This window comes from Buceros rhinoceros, unplaced genomic scaffold (assembly GCF_000710305.1).
Source record: "Buceros rhinoceros silvestris isolate BGI_N320 unplaced genomic scaffold, ASM71030v1 scaffold2014, whole genome shotgun sequence".
Classification (NCBI taxonomy): Eukaryota; Metazoa; Chordata; class Aves; order Bucerotiformes; family Bucerotidae; genus Buceros; species Buceros rhinoceros.
In genome coordinates this window covers 113,792-130,598 of record NW_010407517.1, presented here as the reverse complement: position 1 = coordinate 130,598, position 16,807 = coordinate 113,792, and the positions used below count along the sequence as shown (strand labels likewise).

The window sequence follows — 16,807 nt, the reverse complement described above, 5'->3', positions numbered from 1 at the left end:
GAAATCCTGCCCCATTGTGAACGCTACTCTCAGCCCATGAAATGCCTTTATGAAACAACAGTATTTAAAAAACCCAGTTCGTAGGCTACAGGTATTAGTATTGTTGCAGAAGTAAGAAGAATTACTGCTCTTAGTATTGATGATGATACTATTGCTCTGCGTGTTCTGCCTACATTTTCTTTGTGTGTAAAATAGTCTGTCACTGGTAACATTTCAGTCCTCGCTATTGTCTGTCCAGACAAAGTTATGGAAGAAGTGAATTTTGCTTTTAATTTTAATAACTTCTGATAATGTCAGATGACAAGTAATTCTTAACAAGTCTCTCCCTTTGTAATCAAGAGCAGGAAGTCTTGTTTCCTTTCAGCAACTAGTGTGTTGGACCAAAGGGCAAACAGAACTTTTCTGACTCTTATTCAGTTACTATTAGTGCTGATGACTAATGAAATGTTTTGGCATCAAAAGCCATCAATTCTCAAGGCTATGTAAGTTGACTTTCAGCTTTTCGAGTGAATATTCTAAAAGTTATTTCCACACGGAAATTCAATAGATGGTAATTTTCTAGGCGAGTTTTCACTCATGCTGTTAGAAAATGTTATAAAACCTTTTAAAATGTGATGCCACTCTTAATAGTTCTTTTGTGCAAGAAACCTTCATTTTGTGTCCTGTATTTGGATTACTGTTTAATAGGGTAGATTTTTATCTGAAGAATAAGAATGAAAAATATTTAAATTGACTTTTAAAGCACTGGTTTCCATTACATCAAATCTCATCGTTTACATTTTAGTCACAATTTGCAAATGGGAACAGAAGTATTAGTTTGCTGATATTTATTTTCATTTAGGGTGTAGGTACATTTCTTTTTAATGCTATGGCAGACATTGCCCCAGAGTTACAGTATTTGAACATGAAGAGGTTTTCTTGATTTCCCATTTTCTCCTTCAGTTTCATAGCAGGTACCCTCAAGATATCTGAAGCTGTCGTGGATCATAGGTCTGTACGTTGCTGACACATTCATGCCTGACCTTCTTTCCTAACTAAAGATTTGCTTGCTCCAAATTAAATACAGACCTCGTGCTGTATCTTATACTTTCTGTCAGGGTCTATATGGAACATAGCAGGTTGTGTCTTTCCTCTTCCTCAGGATCAAAGGATGCTATGTCAGATTTTAAGCTGGTGGGAATGAGCGTTTTTACAGTATTTTGCTCATTTTTACTGGTTTTACTCATTTAGTTTGTAAGGAGAGAATAGCCTGCGTTGCCTCAAATTGGTTACGAGACCTGGAGCAGAATGTTTCTGTTCAAAACAGAACAACTCTGACATAAAGGTGAAAAGTCTGTACTCCCCACTGGGAGTTGCTGGACTGTTTATAAACACGTGCTTTCAGAACACGGTATCTACATGGATTTGTTTGCTTGCTAGTGGTGATCCTGGGAGGGCTATGAGAGAGCTGCAGCTCAGCTGCGTACTCTGCTGTTGGCAATGAGCTGGCTGTCTCTGAACAGGGATGTGGCCTCCCAAGTCCTCATCACAGTGGTTTTGAAATTAATTTACATCAACCAATTCCCTGTAAGCTACTGCAGCCATCTTCAGGTGATCCTACTATGAGATTGTTTCTCACTGCATATGTTAAACATAGGCCTTTAAACATGCTTGAAGAGAAAGCTTTAAGTCATTGTGTTCTCTGATGAAGCGCTCAGGTGTTGCAAAATACAGAGAATCTGTTATGCCGTGCTTATGAGTAAGGCATTGCCAGTGCGGCGTGCTTCCATATCTACAGCACTAAGAATAAAAGTTCTGTGTTTAATAGCCCATCTAAGAAATACCATCCTGTGTCGTCTCTGTGGCAAGCTAACAATCTTCATAAGGTCTGACGTTTTAAAGTTACTTCACTCACATGTAATTACTTCGATTACAAAATATCTCTCACTAATCTGATTTTTAAGGCAAATTGCATTATTTCTGTCTTCTACGTGGAACCAGTTTTACATATTCTGTGGTCTTAATACATTCAAACTTCTTTCAAACCAGCCTTTAGTAGTAGAGAGAAGTCATTAAGGCGTAATCAGCCTTCGCAACACCGGTAATAGTGTTCTTTAAGAAACATTCCAGTTTTATGTGCTCTGGTCAGCTAATTTATCACCCCTTTTCCTCAATTATGCACTGGTGAAATTGTTTTGTTACATAAGCACCACATTAAGGTTCTTCCATTTTCAACTAGGTGGCTGCGCTACAATCCCCGAGTCAGATTTGGAGGAAAGAACGGTAATACCGGGCTCCACAGCAACGCTTCCCAGTCACGGGCAAGTCGCAAGGCAGAAATCCAAGCCTGGTAAGAAAAGGAAAATTACATGGTTGTACTGAGAGGTGTACAGCTCATCTTTTCAGAATGCTTGTGGATATAGGAAACATATGACATGTATTTCAAGCTTTGTGACCGTAATTCCCAAATTTTATTGCGATAACGGTATGATGTGTAGGATCCTGTGGTTATTCAGCTTCTATCAAAAACAGTTGAACTTCAGAGATCGGTCTTGGAATTAAATAACTTCATACTTCAGAGGTTTTGTGCTACGTAATTCTTGAATGAGATTCATGCAGGTTTCATTCACAACTGTGTCCACAGAGGTAAAATGAAGCTGAAGACATTTTGGTGTAAGAAAGGTGCTTTATTTTCTGCAGTATGGTGGTTGGTGGTTAGACTTTGCCAGCTGATGAAAATATGGTTATTACTTATCTTTTGTGGGGAGACTTCCTAGAATTTCAGAAAAATATTATTGGACATAATAAAATGAAATTATACTGGCTATAAAACATGCTGCATACAGTGATGACACATTTTCTGGAAAGACTTCATGCTGCCGGGAACTGTGATATAGTGCTAACATATTTTTTAAAAACAGCACTGTGAAGTAGAGCATTGCAGTTTAATAAAGTGCCTGGTAAGCTCTCAGGCTTTGACTGCCCCTATTTCCCATTCCGTTTAAGTTGTACCTTCACTCCTCTTCCACCACTCATGAGCTGATTTTTTTTCCCCTGTAATATTTTTTTTAAATGTGTTTGAATGTTGTTTGTAATCAGATGTGTTCATTACAGATGGGTGTTGAAGTTAAGAGTAGTTTAGAGGTTACAACCAACAGAAGTCAGAAATAGATGGAAAGTCCTTGTACATCTGCAAAACCAGTTAGTTGTGTGTTTCAAATGCGTTCAGCTACTTTTTTGCCCAGGTGATTGTTGCACAGGCAGGCGGGGAGTTGGAATATATAGTTGATTGCAATAGCAGAATTTAGATTAACAGATTTTAATAGTGGGCAGGGAAAAAGGATATCTAATGCAGCTATGGATAATAATGCTACAGCATAACTGGAAACTCCAACATGAGAATCTGCTCACAGAAACAACCTGAAAAATCCACTGACGGCCTAGAGCTCTGACTTTTCTAGAGTGCTAATTATTTGCAGCCCTCATGAAGGTCATAAGCATGAGGGAAGCCATCAAAGTTGACCTTCGTATAGTTTAACCTTTGGCATCTGGATGTGTTAAGTATCTTTCTGGTAATGGAAAAGTGTACCAGCTCTCTGGTGTAGGATACACTACTGATAATATCCCAACTTCAGGCAACTAGACCAATAAATCAAGAACACATGGCAGGCAATCCCTCTTTTGTCTGATGCTCCATTCTTCTGATGAAGCACCTACTTGCTCTTCAGCAGATAGTGTTCTGCTATGTTTAAATAACCTGACTGCTGAAAAGACTAGAACGAAAGGAAAAATGTAGAAGCATATTCACAAAATCCAGAAACAGCAGCATGGGGACCTGCATATCCTACTGTAAGTCTTTACTCATGATAAAAAGTGAGCTTTACATAGCTGGGTGTTATTGCTTTGTAACTATAAAAGGCAGAATGAAAACTCTCAAAGCTTTAAAGAAGTCTTTAGGTTTATAGCCAAGTGTTATACCAGTGAATTTAATTCATTCACTTTAAGAACTGACCGCCATCTGCCAGTTCGTGCTGTGATACAGAGAGTGCCTATAATATCCGCCACTGAGCTGTCTGGAAATTCTAATTGCTACAAGTGTAAGAGCCAAGGGAGCTACTTAAACCATAAGGTAACGCTAGGCATGAAATCACAGCATTGCAATGCTACTCTGTACATGATATTTTTGGCCTGAGTTCTTGCTCAAGCACCAGAGACTGCAGCAGGACCACTGTGATTACAATGAGCCCTCAAAGAATATTTGTTGTCTTATGTAACTTTTTCATGAGTTTGTATTTAATTTAACTATGTCAATTCAATAAGAGGGACAAAGTAGAGTAAAAATTCATTTTCTTGATATATCTTCCTGCATTTCCTAAGGGCGTTCAAGATAGATTTTTGATTATAAATTGGGAGGCTTTGTTTTCTTGTAGTTGGCTTTTGCTATTCTTACCTCTAGCTATAGAGGTACTTTAATGGCAGTGCAGAATTATACTGGCTTTAGAGAGGCTTCTGCATTTAGCTAATATTTTTAATTGGGTTATGCCGGCAGAACTGGTATGGTATATCTAACCTTATTAATGTTCTTAACCAAAAAATCTCCAGTTTAATGATAGAGGTTTAAATAGATAAAACCAGATAGAGGCTACAACACCAAATAGCTCAGAACTGAAGAGGAAAAACAAGGTCTCTTTAGCAGTAGTTTGTTTTGAACACGGGCACAGTGACTGATACCCCGGTGTAGGAAAGAGAAACCTCTTTAGTAACAGGCTGCGTTTGCAGAGGAAGATGGAAATCAAAGGAATGAAACGAGCCAATCAAGTTAAATATTGCAAAGGATTCCACAGGTCACAGGAGAACTTCAGCTGGATGCAACGGACTACCATCCATTGAAACGGAGTGAGAAGTGTAGTTATGTCCTTGCTCCATCTGGTGCCAGACCACATCTTAGCGACAGGATTTTGTACAGGTTGAATTCTGTTAATAGTTACACACAGCTGTAACTGCTTGTGGGGGTGGGGGAGAAAAGGGAGTAATGAGGTTGCCTTGGTGGAACACATGTATTTCTAGATCAGAACAGAATTAGCTCCGATTTCTGCCACTGATACAATGAGCTGGATTAGGATGAAACTCAAGCAGATCTTGAGAGTGCAATCATAGCGGCAGAAAACCAAAGCAGAACCAAGTGCTTTATCTACCGAAGTGTCAGACCTGAATCACAAAGGTCTCAACAGGAAGCAGTGGGGGTTCCTCTCTGAGAAAGGAAGAGACAAGTCCTCTTAGAGGGGTGCTGTACTTGGACACTTTTCCTTATAGTTAAATTGCTTGAGTGTATAAAGCTGCTGAAGTGCTATTGAGAGGCTTGGAACATGATGAGCAAAAGGATTCCTGAATTCTGTGCCAGACACTGTAAACTCCCTGTGAGTGTCTACGTTATTACTGCTGTGATTGCTGCTTGCATAGGTGATGTTCAGTTAGTCTTCAGCGAGCTATCTCCAGCGTCTCTAGTACTCTACCTGCGATAGTATGACATCGAACCCTGGCTGAACTCAAATACTCAGCTGTTAATTTACACACAACTCTTCCTGCTAATAAATATCCGCTTGCTCATCTCTTGCCAGTGAGAGGTGGTACACGTTGATAACTGCCAGTCACTGCGCTACGTGCTAGTATGTCTTCTGGACATGGTGAGAATTTTTAAAAACCTTTTGAATTTTATGAATAGACGTAGACCTAGGAGAGAGGTCATTGCCTTAAACGTGTTGTATGAGCTATGTGAAGAACTGTGAGGGAAATGAGGGACTAAGGCCTTGGAAGACTCTGCTGCACTATGAAAAAGCCTGCTGTAGGGTAGCATCCTGCCACAGACTTGGAAGTTCTCTCGTACAAAATATTATATTGAGACTTTCCAGAAGCTGCTAAGCATGCCAGTGAGGCCAAAGGGGCTTTAATCAAAATAGTTCCTTAGGATAGCAGAAAATGACATCTAGTAGTTGTGCTGCAAATCTGTGCGAGGAGAGAAGGAATGGTTCTGGCCCAATCAGAGTCTCTTTGGAAGGGGGGGTAATGATGTATGATGTTTTCTTTTTATTGCTGACATAGCTCACACTGATTTTCTTTTTATTTCCTTATTTTTTTCTAATCCAAGAACATTGTGGTTCCATAGTAAAGAACAGAATTGGGTTGATATTTGGAAGCTAATGATATTGCGGTTGTAGCTGCTTACCAATGGCTTTTGCTTTGAGTACAAAAGTGATAAACCTATCCCTGCAAACTTGATCTGGGTGTTTTGGTTAGTGAGGACAGAGCAGAACACTTTGATCATGGGCTGCATAAGCCTAGTGAAGAGTCTGAGTACAGAAGTTGAGTCCGCACTGAAGTCTGCTACATCATCGCTTTTTCCATGACATCACAGCTACAATATCAATGCAGGCGTGCTGACCCTGCTGCAATCACAAGGACAAATGCTGTGGTTGCAGACACTTTCATTCAGGTCCTGGGGGCTTTGTTTCTCTTATGCTGTTCCTGCTGTCTTCCGTTTTCTTTACAAATTACGAGTTTCTCACTAGAGCTGCTGTCTGCTGGAGTGAGTGGTTTGATTTTGAGAAGTTTATGTATGTTCTAGGAGGTTACAGTTAACAGAGATTTGCAGAACTCCAAGTCTGCAGAACTTCTCAAGTTCTCCTTTGTACTTCAATAATTGTGATGAAATGAATTGAAAATGTGGTGTGTAGCAAATAAGGAAATTCTTGTAAATGCTGACTTTTTAGACACATCTCTAAAATATAGTGAACAGCCTTAATACAACTATTCTCTGAACAATTAAGCAGTGTTGCTGATGAGTTTTAGGATGAAATAATGGCATATGTATTTATCAGGGTGTAGCCCTTGAAGTGTTCTGGTTTCTGTATATGCTACTTACTATGAGAGTTTCCTAAGATGTATTTTTCTAACCAACAGTCCTCCTGAATATTGTAGACAGAAAGAATCTGGTTGCTCTTTTATGAGTAAAGAGTTTTATGCTGGTAAATCATGGCAAACCAGACGAAAAGTTAGTAGGAATGAAAGAGTGATTAGGCTGAAAAACATATCTGTTGGCTTTTTTTGTAGTTCTGTTTTTTGTTTCTGGAACAATGCTGCCGTTACTTCGTAGTTTTCTCACTCGTTCAGGATTTTACCATGCTGGCAGTCAGCTTCGTCCAGTGTCGTGTCATGCAGCTGTTGGAATTTTCACAACTTGATTTTCCCAACAGAATTTTTCACCAAAGATCCTGTAAATCTATCCTGTAAGCGATATCTCTAAATGAAAAAAATATTTAAGGAAAATATTTGCCTGACTCTACCATGATAATTTAGAATAATCATTGTCTCTTCCTGAGAGCAACAGAGAACATGGCCCAGTATTTACATTTATTGTTTAAATACAAGTATTTCTGAGAAGCTATTCATGAGACCTAAGGTTTGGCATTTGTACTCGCTACTGTGCTGCCACTGTTTCTAGTTAAATTTTTTTGTATTCGGGTGTCATGCAAATATTTAGATGACTTAAAGATTGAATTTCAAAGTTCTCATCTTGTGTGATCATACTTAGTAAAGTAAATAAACTTTCATAATTTAATACTCATAGTATCTAAGACTAAAAACTGCCTCAGCTTTTATATTTATGTATCTCAGAATAGATTTTTTTAACTGTCTTTAATTTGAAGCATCTGGCTTATTACTTTTGATTAATTACACAGGCAGTTATGTATAAATGACTGAGGTTGAGCTATAAACTCCAATAAACCAAGACATTCTGAGCCAAATTTTCAAAACACCCTCCAAACTTGTATCCAGACGTTGTACAGCTGCACATCTTTCCCTGCAACTTCTGCTAGTGTGTTGTGTTTAATTTGTTACTTTACAGCATTGCATGACAAAGTTCATGTAGATGTGGGTGCTGTTGAAGAGGATCTTTCAACTTTACCCTTCCAACCAAAGATTGCTGTCCCCAATGCCTAGACACTTTTAGGAACTATCACGTGATTCCAGCCCACAAAGATGCTTAGTTACACAACCTGGTGTAAACAACTCTTGTTAGTAAACAAGATTGCAACTATTTTTCCTTAAAGGATCTGCGACACATTTAAATATAGCTATGTGCTTAATTTTTCTTATGCTCATGATCTAAATGGACGCACAGCTGTGAAACTGCCGTCTATAATGTGGTGTGATACAAGGTGGAGTTTTGCGATAGTGTGTCGTTTATTTGATTTTAGAAAGGAATATTCTTAAACACTTGGATTTGTACAAACAGAGGGTGAAGAGCTTTCAGCTAGAAATTATTGCCAGCTATCCACTGAGCCTTTTTATTTTAGTACTGTACCATTCTTTATCTTTTGCCTACACAAGTGAGACATAACCTTGAATTTGTTTTGAAGGGTGTTTAAATGTGTTGTAAAACCTCTAAAGCAGGTCTGTGAAAGATTTATGTTTGCTCTAGATCACAAGTATATTATTTATACGCTGGACTAATGACTGGACTAAATTTTCAGCATACGCAAGGTACAGGTGGTCTTACCACTATTATTGTAATTATCATTGTTTGCTGCACTGGTAATCCTTTGGATACTGATTCTCGCCAGTTACAGCAAAAGTATTTTCAACGTGCGTAGCCAAGCAATTAACTTTTTCAGGTTAGAAAGTATAATAGGCTAGAAATCAATCCTAATACTAACTGTATTGCATGTGAGATTAAATAAAAAGACAATGTATAAATTAAGCTAAAGATGATTTGGGGAAAATGTACGTGGAATAGGATTTCATGTCCATAATGAGCTTTCAAAACAGTCGGTTGAGGGAATCGGTGGTGTTGGCAAGGCAGACCTTTCAGCTGTCCAGGGCCATGGTTTCGACCCTGAACTTCTGTCTGAAGCGTGATTACCACGCTCGTGGCAAGCAGGTCTGACTTCAGACTTATTTTTTTGAACCAAGGCTCCTCTGAGGAGGTAAACGTGCCTCTGATTGTTTGAAACTGCTCTCAAACTTTTTGACAAGTGAGTTGCAACACAGTATCTTGTCCTTGAGCTATAGAAGAGTATTGAATTAGAAATAAATTTGGCAAAAATGCCAATACCTGTGGTGGCCTCAGGTAAGGAAAGCTCCTTCAGGACTTAACCTGATTAGTAGCTCAGGTATTTCCCACTGGTCTGTTGTGGTCCTGTGAGACTAGATCCTTGTTCCCTTCTGCATGGATGTTGCTATATAATAGGACAGATACCAGGAGCCTGCAGCTGGGCCCGCCTAGTTCTTTAAAATTGCTAAGCTAATTGTTTCCACAAGAAAAGGTGCAAAGAAAACCACTGGGCTACAAAAAGCCTATTTTTCTGGAGAGTGCTGAAGAGATTTATGGCGGTTTTCTTTTCCACAGAGTCTGTTTTCCTAAAGAGCAGTGCAGCTTAAGAGATTAATGTGAGAATTCCTTCATTAAGTCAATACCAAATGAAGTGCAGTTTCTCCACATCTCCTGTGCAATATAACACATGAGAACATAGCAAGTCTTATTTATGTTCCGATATTTGCAGATTCAAGTATATTATAATGTCTATTACCAGGCTCTGTGTTTGCCCCATACCAGTGGTTGTGGCAGTGTTTTACAAAATGTTTCCTTTCACAGATTCAAACAATCTCTGACTAATTCCAGTTTCTTTCACGACTGTCAGTGAAACAGAACTGGGGGATACCTGATACTCTGCTTTGTGGGTTGTCTCAGAAATTTCTGAGATCACAGAAAAAAGGTACAAAATGAGCCAGTCAGGGTATAGAGAACCCGAACCTTTGCCTTCACATTCAGGGGCCTTAATGGAAAAAGTTGTTTGTTCAAAGCACTTTTATGATTGGGGAATTCAAAGGCCCTCTTAAAACGGCTAGCAAAAGGTTGCTGTTGGTGCAGTTAAAGGGGTGGTATAACAACATGGCCATGTCCAAAGATCTTTGTAATCTGTGAAGAAGCCGTTCCTTATTTTTATCAAGACCTGAACAGGAGAACTGCTGATGGTTAATAGAAGATAAGGAAAGCATAAGAGATAGGTTGAGAAGAAAGGACATGCTCAATATGGAACAAAATGAAAGTCAAAGCTAAATGCCGTGTTAGGAATTCTGAATAGGTCTTGTATCCAAGAAAGGAACCATAGCACAGTGGAAAGAATAAATAAAAAACCAGACATTTAAAAGCATTTGATGTGACTAAATGTTGTTTTTCATATTTCCGTGGTATGTTTCCTTGGTAGTTCTCTTGCATAACTATGAGCTTGAGAAGTAGATGGTTGTCTGTCACTAGGATTCATTCCCTCGCTTGTCCTCTGCCAGTAAAGATGGGCAGGACAGAAACTAGTCTGACTTTTCTGTGTGCTGCTGCTTACTTTTTCTCTGCGATGGTGAAGGTTAATGCTCTGTTTTCCTTGCTAGTGTCTGTGAGATTTCTTGTGTTTTTGTTTCTCCTGACACCAGTTATTTTCCCCATCATACCAAGTGTTGCGTTTTAAAGTGCACACCACAAGTGGGCCCGTGGCTTTGTTTCTGATAGGTAGGAACCGCTGGCTATTGTTTTCTGTAACACCGTAGTGAAATCTCTTCACTGACTGCTCAGTACAACTTAACTCTCAAGACATCTGTGTTCCCGCCTAATGCTTTACTGACCCTCCATTTCTTGTACAAACACATATTTTTGTACCTAGATTTTTGTTTAACTGGGAACTCATCACTTTGTTCAGAACACGGATAGCCTTCTATTTCATACGTTGTTTGGATTAGCATATTATTCCTGGCTTTGCTGCTTTTGTCAGATCTTTGTTGGTTAATGAGAAGTACGCTGATATCTGTGCTACTTCCTTGACATTATAGAAGTGTGTCTATAGAATTTACTTTTCCACTATTGATTCTTCATATGCATTCGTCTTAGATGTTAATGGCTCCTATATGTTCTTGGAAGTCTTTGACAAATATAAAAATTTCATGCTATTCTGGTTTCTAATGAGCTATTTGGACTAGATGATCTTTAAAGGTCCCTTCCAACTCAATTCATTCTGTGATTTAAAAAAAAAAAAGACAAACTGATGAGGACATTATTTGAATGCTGTGCTTTTGGCATCTACCATCCATCTTTATATAAAAGAAGAAATTGAAAGGAGTATGTTCAACAGCACAAAACAGAGCCCAGCACTCCGCCTTAAGACTTTTTCTATACACTGAAAACCAGTACTGCGAGTTTTAGGGAATCCCCAAAACAAATTCAACTCTTCGAGGAGGAGTTTCTCTGCAGAAAAACCCGGGGCTGGAATCGTATGGTTTAAATCTAATGTAAAAGTCAGATTGCACGTAACAAAGCTTCTGTCCTCAAACTGTTTCTCTAACTTTCTCAGTACCTTGAAGTTCATACTAATGTAATTGTTTGATCTATCAGATGAATATTAGTTAAAATTCAGGATGAGGCTGTAGAATGGTTTTCCAGGTCTTTTTTCCAGGTTACACAAAATGCCAAGACTTGCTTTACAGCTTGTCAACATTGGCCACCAAAGGGAGATTAGCTCTAGGTCTTTAGGAACTGTTTGCTGGAAAAAAAATGACATTGTGGAGGTGTTGAGGTTATTTTCCAAAATATCTTCTTTTAGAAGTAATTTTAGTGTCTTGCACCCCTTTCTCCCCTCCCAGTTCCAGAAGGCAGCCATCCATATTATGAGCTAATGGCTTAAAATTCCTTCAGGGAAAAAAAGAATAAAGACTATTTTTGAGATGCAAGACTGCATGAGAGCACCTGAAACTCCTAGTATCAGTTCTCCCTCCCTCAGGGCTGACTCTGCACCCTCTTGAAAAAGGGATTTGAATGGAAACACTGACTCTCGTTTGAAGAACTGCTGACATGCCTGAAATGAGGGAACGCATTCCCACATGCTCTTTGTTGGAGAGCGTTACTGGAATTGCAAATAGGTTTTCCATGTCATTGTGTGGAAATTATCAGTGCCGTTATAAGCCGCTTTGGAGTGTTGCTAGAGCTTCGAGTTGCCAAGGAGTGGACATTGTTAGTAGTATGGATGATGTGTAGTGCCAGAGCATATCACCGTAGTTAAATAATATTTTGAATAGTGCTTACGTTTCTATTAGAACGAAATTTTCAAAATTTTACCGCAGTATTAAGTTTCTACAACTCAGAGCTTTTCTACAGAGGTAATGTGATTTCTGTGTTTGTACACATAGGTGGTACTGTGGTGCTAGGGTAGTCTCCGAAGAGGCTTGAACCCCAGTCCCGGTATACTGTGCCTCAAAGTTGTTCTAACTTTGTCTTCTGGAGGAGTACGTTTCAGTCATGCTGGCTGCAGCTCTTAAAACTGGTCCCTTAAAATGGGTGGTGAAATTCTTGTTTGACATCTTTATGCAGTAGTGGTAAGAGCTCTTCCGCGGTTTTTTGATAGCTTGGTGACACAGTTCCCCAGTGTGAACACATGCCTAATTCACAGAAGACCACATTCTGCTTTTACTTGTAACGTCTCACAGGGCCCCACCTCTGCGTGCTGCCAGACCGATCATAGCTGATGTCCTGTCACAGTCTCCTTGGTTCTTGATGTGGTTCTCATTGCCTGTGGCTGCGAGATGCAGCACATGTGACTATGTTGTCCCTAATGCTTGAATGTGTCGTATTTCTGTCTGCAGGGGAGAATTAAAATTTAGTGGTTAATGACTCTAAGTTTGACTATAGCTAATGCAGGTGGTCTAACATTTTCTGATCAAGGGACCCAATTTACGAAAACAATTTAAGTTAGGCTTCAGGGTGAGTTTATTAAAGGATTGATTGGTACCTTGGGACCAAAAAATATTATACTTGATGAAGACTTCCATAAAAGGGACAGCCAAGAACAGAGCATTAGCCCTTGTTATTAAATCCAACAGTTCCAGCAAAGCAGTGCTTACCCTGAGGTACGTAGTACTCTTGTCAGTCTCATCAAATGTTTATCAGCCGTCTGCTCAGCACGTTCTAATTCTGAGTTGTTTTGTATTGTTGTACTCCACAGAGTATCTTCTCATTTGCCTGTTATGGTAATTCCACCTTCTGGTGGTTGTGATGTCACCCTCACCAATTCAGTATTAAGTTTACTGCAGTGTTTCCAAAAGTAAGGGATGAGGCTGAATTAGAAGTGTAACTGCTGAGTTTGGTAATAGCTACTGGAATATGCGACCAGCAATGCTCATGCTGCAGGAAGCAGTGCTGGTGTTCGTTACCACCCTGTGTTACTCTGTGAGTAACTCCATAGCGTGCCTTGGCGTGAGTAAGCAGTATGCCAGCGCATAGGGCTCATCACATTTAGGTCTTCAGTAACGTCGGTGGACTCAAAAATAGCTTGTGCTTTCTAGCACGGGCTTTGGCTTCAAAGTTTGTATTTCGGGGCAGGGGGGATAGAAAGATGTTCTAAAATGTGTAGCAGCACAGGATGTGGTATCTGGAGTGGTGTTACAACAGGGCCCGTTCCCTTCCTGCTACCGTCAAACCAAATGTACTATGCCACTAAGGACACACTTGCTTTTTTCAGTGACCTGTTATTTACAGCCCTTGTTGCCTCACAGAACGAGGTGAATCACAGCAGAAAGCCTGTAGTTCCTTGCCTGCTGTGTGTCCTAAACGGAGTAAAAAATATTGTGACACCAGTTAGGCCAGATGACTTTGCAGCTCAATGTTATAGCTCTGATCTAGTAAGACAACAATTAAGATGCTACTTAATCAAACCTTAATTTGTCTTTAAAATTTCTCTATAAAGGTTGCTCTTGCCTTCATTTTAATCTGTACCTTTTAGAGATGTATTTTGGCTCCTAGAGGTCATATCTGTCTTCAAGTCTAGTACCTTCAATGTCATGGGCAGACTGATGGGCTGTGTAACCCTGGGCAATACCCCAGCATGTAGCAGCACCCTGGAGAATACTACTTTAAAAATTAGAACCTGAGTTTGCTTTCTGGAAAGCAGCCTTGGCAAAATGTGGTAACTTGGATTTTGATGTGATATCTGATTCCATTCGAGAAAACCTTAAATGTGAAAGTTAGGAGTTAAATAAGAAAGTTATGCAGCTAGACAGAGTTAAAGCTTTCCCATGGCTCTGTTCATCAAAAATTTTGTTCTTTTGTGGCTTTACTCTGGTGTGTTCAATATTCCAGCAAATTAGACTTTTTTATGTGTATGAGTATTAATAACTTGCCACTTTGAGATTGGCAATCACTATCATTGCAGGTAGGAAAGAGGAAAAAGCAACGTCAGAACAGAGGATAGAACAGCACAGCTGGAAATGAGAAAAATAGAAAGTACACTAAATGTTCTACATCACTTGGGTGTTAGTTCTCTCCCCTGAGGTCCTAATCAAGCAAAGTATTTTATAGTTATATCAAATTATTTATAATAATAGTTGTTTATTGTGTCCTAGCTATTGACTCTTATCAGCTTCCTGAGTCATTCACCACGTAATTGCCGGAGCACGAGTGCTGGTTCAAGGAAAGCCAAGGCAATAGGGAAGCCGTGACCTCCCCAACTTACACCGCCTTGTGACTCGCAGCCACAGTAGCTGAAGCACATTTGGACCCGTAAGAAATAGGAGCACTGAGAAAAGAACACAAAATGCTGTTAGGATTTTTTTAAACTGTGTGCTATGCCTTAAGTGGAATTGTAAACTTAGGTCTGAGTTCTGTTACCTAATGAACCAGTACTGGAAATACTAGTTTATTTTTATGCCATGGAAGGTAAATGTAAAAATGTATCAATGAGGGGGGGCCTCTTCATTCCTGTGTTCACAATTCATTGTGCCAAAACTCATTTATGCTTTTTTTCTGGTAATTTTCTGGCAGCGCTAAAGTTGTGGATGCAGGACCTAATCCAACAAAGTTCCTGAGCACATACACTGCAAAGTAGATGTAGTCTCACTGGACTCACAAGGGAGCGTGGTAGGCAAAGTGAAAATGCCCTCTGCTCTTCCTGTATTAACTGTATTTGTTCTTTCTTGGAGTAAAACTGTTTGTAAGCCTCAAAGAAATGTCATATTAGGACAGCTGCTTCTCCTATCCTCCTTAGCTTTTTGTTAATATCGTCAAATGGAGAATAGGTCAAGGCTCCATCACGAACGTGAAGCAAAGCCAACACATAAATACCCTTGAGCAGCAGTTTTAACATTTTGCAGTATTTATAGCTAACAGCTAAACTTTAGGGTAATAAACTGTTCATGGGCTGTGTTAGTTCATTTTCTCTAAAATACAATTTTTATTCTGGCTGGACTCCAGACATCTGAGCATGGACAAGAAATCAATCTGGAATGGTCTAAAATTAAATTACCATTCTTTCTTTTCTCTTCTCTTTTGTTAAAAGGATTTTACAGAGAAGCTGTCTGATACACACGGTATCAATAAATATGACTAAACTGGGGGAAAAATTTCTGTTTAATTTCATTTGTTTTCGGGAGTACTGTTTGACAGTTATGCACTGACTTAAAGTAGTGTGTCACATCCTGTATTTCACTGTTGCTTTTCTGGATCCTCAATATTTGATATTAAGAGTCATGTAATACATCATGTCCTATATTGGTAGTTGAATGCAAAGACGAACTGAAAAACGTGGACTATATAGAAAAAAGCGATTTGTTTTTCCAGTCACTGCTTCCCCCTCTGCTGTGGTAAACCTGAAGATCTGTATTTCAGATCTGGTTTTTCTGTTCTTCAGTTTTGTTTTTGAGCGATTCGCTTTCTGCTCCCGCTTTCTCCTTTCATTCTCAAATCTTGGAGTCCTTTTTCTTCCTGGAGAATAATAAAGCCTTTTCAGTGCTCAGCTTGTAATACTTGATAGAGATGCAGAAGGTGTTAATGCTTATTGGTGATTACAAAGGCAAAGGTGAGCAAGACTGCTGGATTTCCTGCCCAGATCTGCTGGCTTCTCTGCATGTTCGGTTCTGTGATTTTTGTAGTGTGGGTTTAATTAAGAAGAATTAGGTAACTGTTTCTCGGTGCAGGATGTTCCTGGATTTTAAAGAACAATCAATCACAGGTAGCACTTAAAAGTTATTGTGTTACACGTAGAGAAAGGTAGTTGAAATCAGTTCAAGATTGCATTGATTTGATCAGTGATACGTTTTCCTCAAACTGAATTTTGCCTTATCCATGTTTACTACTCCTTAACTACTACTTTCAAATTCAAGATGATTTCTGCAACAATTTAGGACACTGGCTACCAAGTTTGCTGTTGTCTTCCATTTCCTAATGCCCCCCAAAATGGTCTTCTGCCAGGTTAAATCCCTGAACTTCTCCAGAAGAGCAAATGAGAACTAGTATCGCTATAAGCAGGCGTTTACACGTAGGCAGCAATAAATAGGATAAAAGTGATTTCAATTAAGACTGTTCTGGAACCAAACCTCACAGGTTTGTGTGTGAAGCTGATTTTGTTTATTTGCTCCTAAAATCATATTCTAGGTTATTTACAGAATCACAGAACAGAGGTGGTAGTTACATCTAATACGACTATAAATAAACAATCAAGAAGTAGGCCACGGAAGTGTTCAGGATGTGTGCACCCCATCCTGGAGAGTCTGAAAATGTTTCGACTTTTATTTCTGAAAATCAGTGGGTATATGTTTGTGGGAAAGATGATAAAGTTTAAAGTTCATACAGGAATTTAAAAAACCAAATAGGATAACTTCGGTATTATAAGCCATTCTCTAGTTCTCAAAGTCTTCCACCTAAATTACTGTTTCAACTGTTGGCAAAAATAGTCATTTGACTTTATTTGGTCTCTGAATTGTCTGTGGTGTCAGTCCTTCTCAAAGTAGTGCTCTTTCC

General features: G+C 39.2%; 1 protein-coding gene across 1 annotated transcript in view; it reads left to right on the top strand.

Annotated features, from left to right (window-relative positions):
• The window catches only part of BBS9 (Bardet-Biedl syndrome 9), a 269,354-nt gene that overhangs the window by 157,311 nt on the left and 95,236 nt on the right, over positions 1 to 16,807 (top strand). The window contains exon 21 of the mRNA XM_010134482.1: positions 2,219 to 2,329. Coding sequence (XP_010132784.1) covers positions 2,219 to 2,329 — 111 coding nt within the window. The remainder of the gene's footprint in view (positions 1 to 2,218; positions 2,330 to 16,807) is intronic.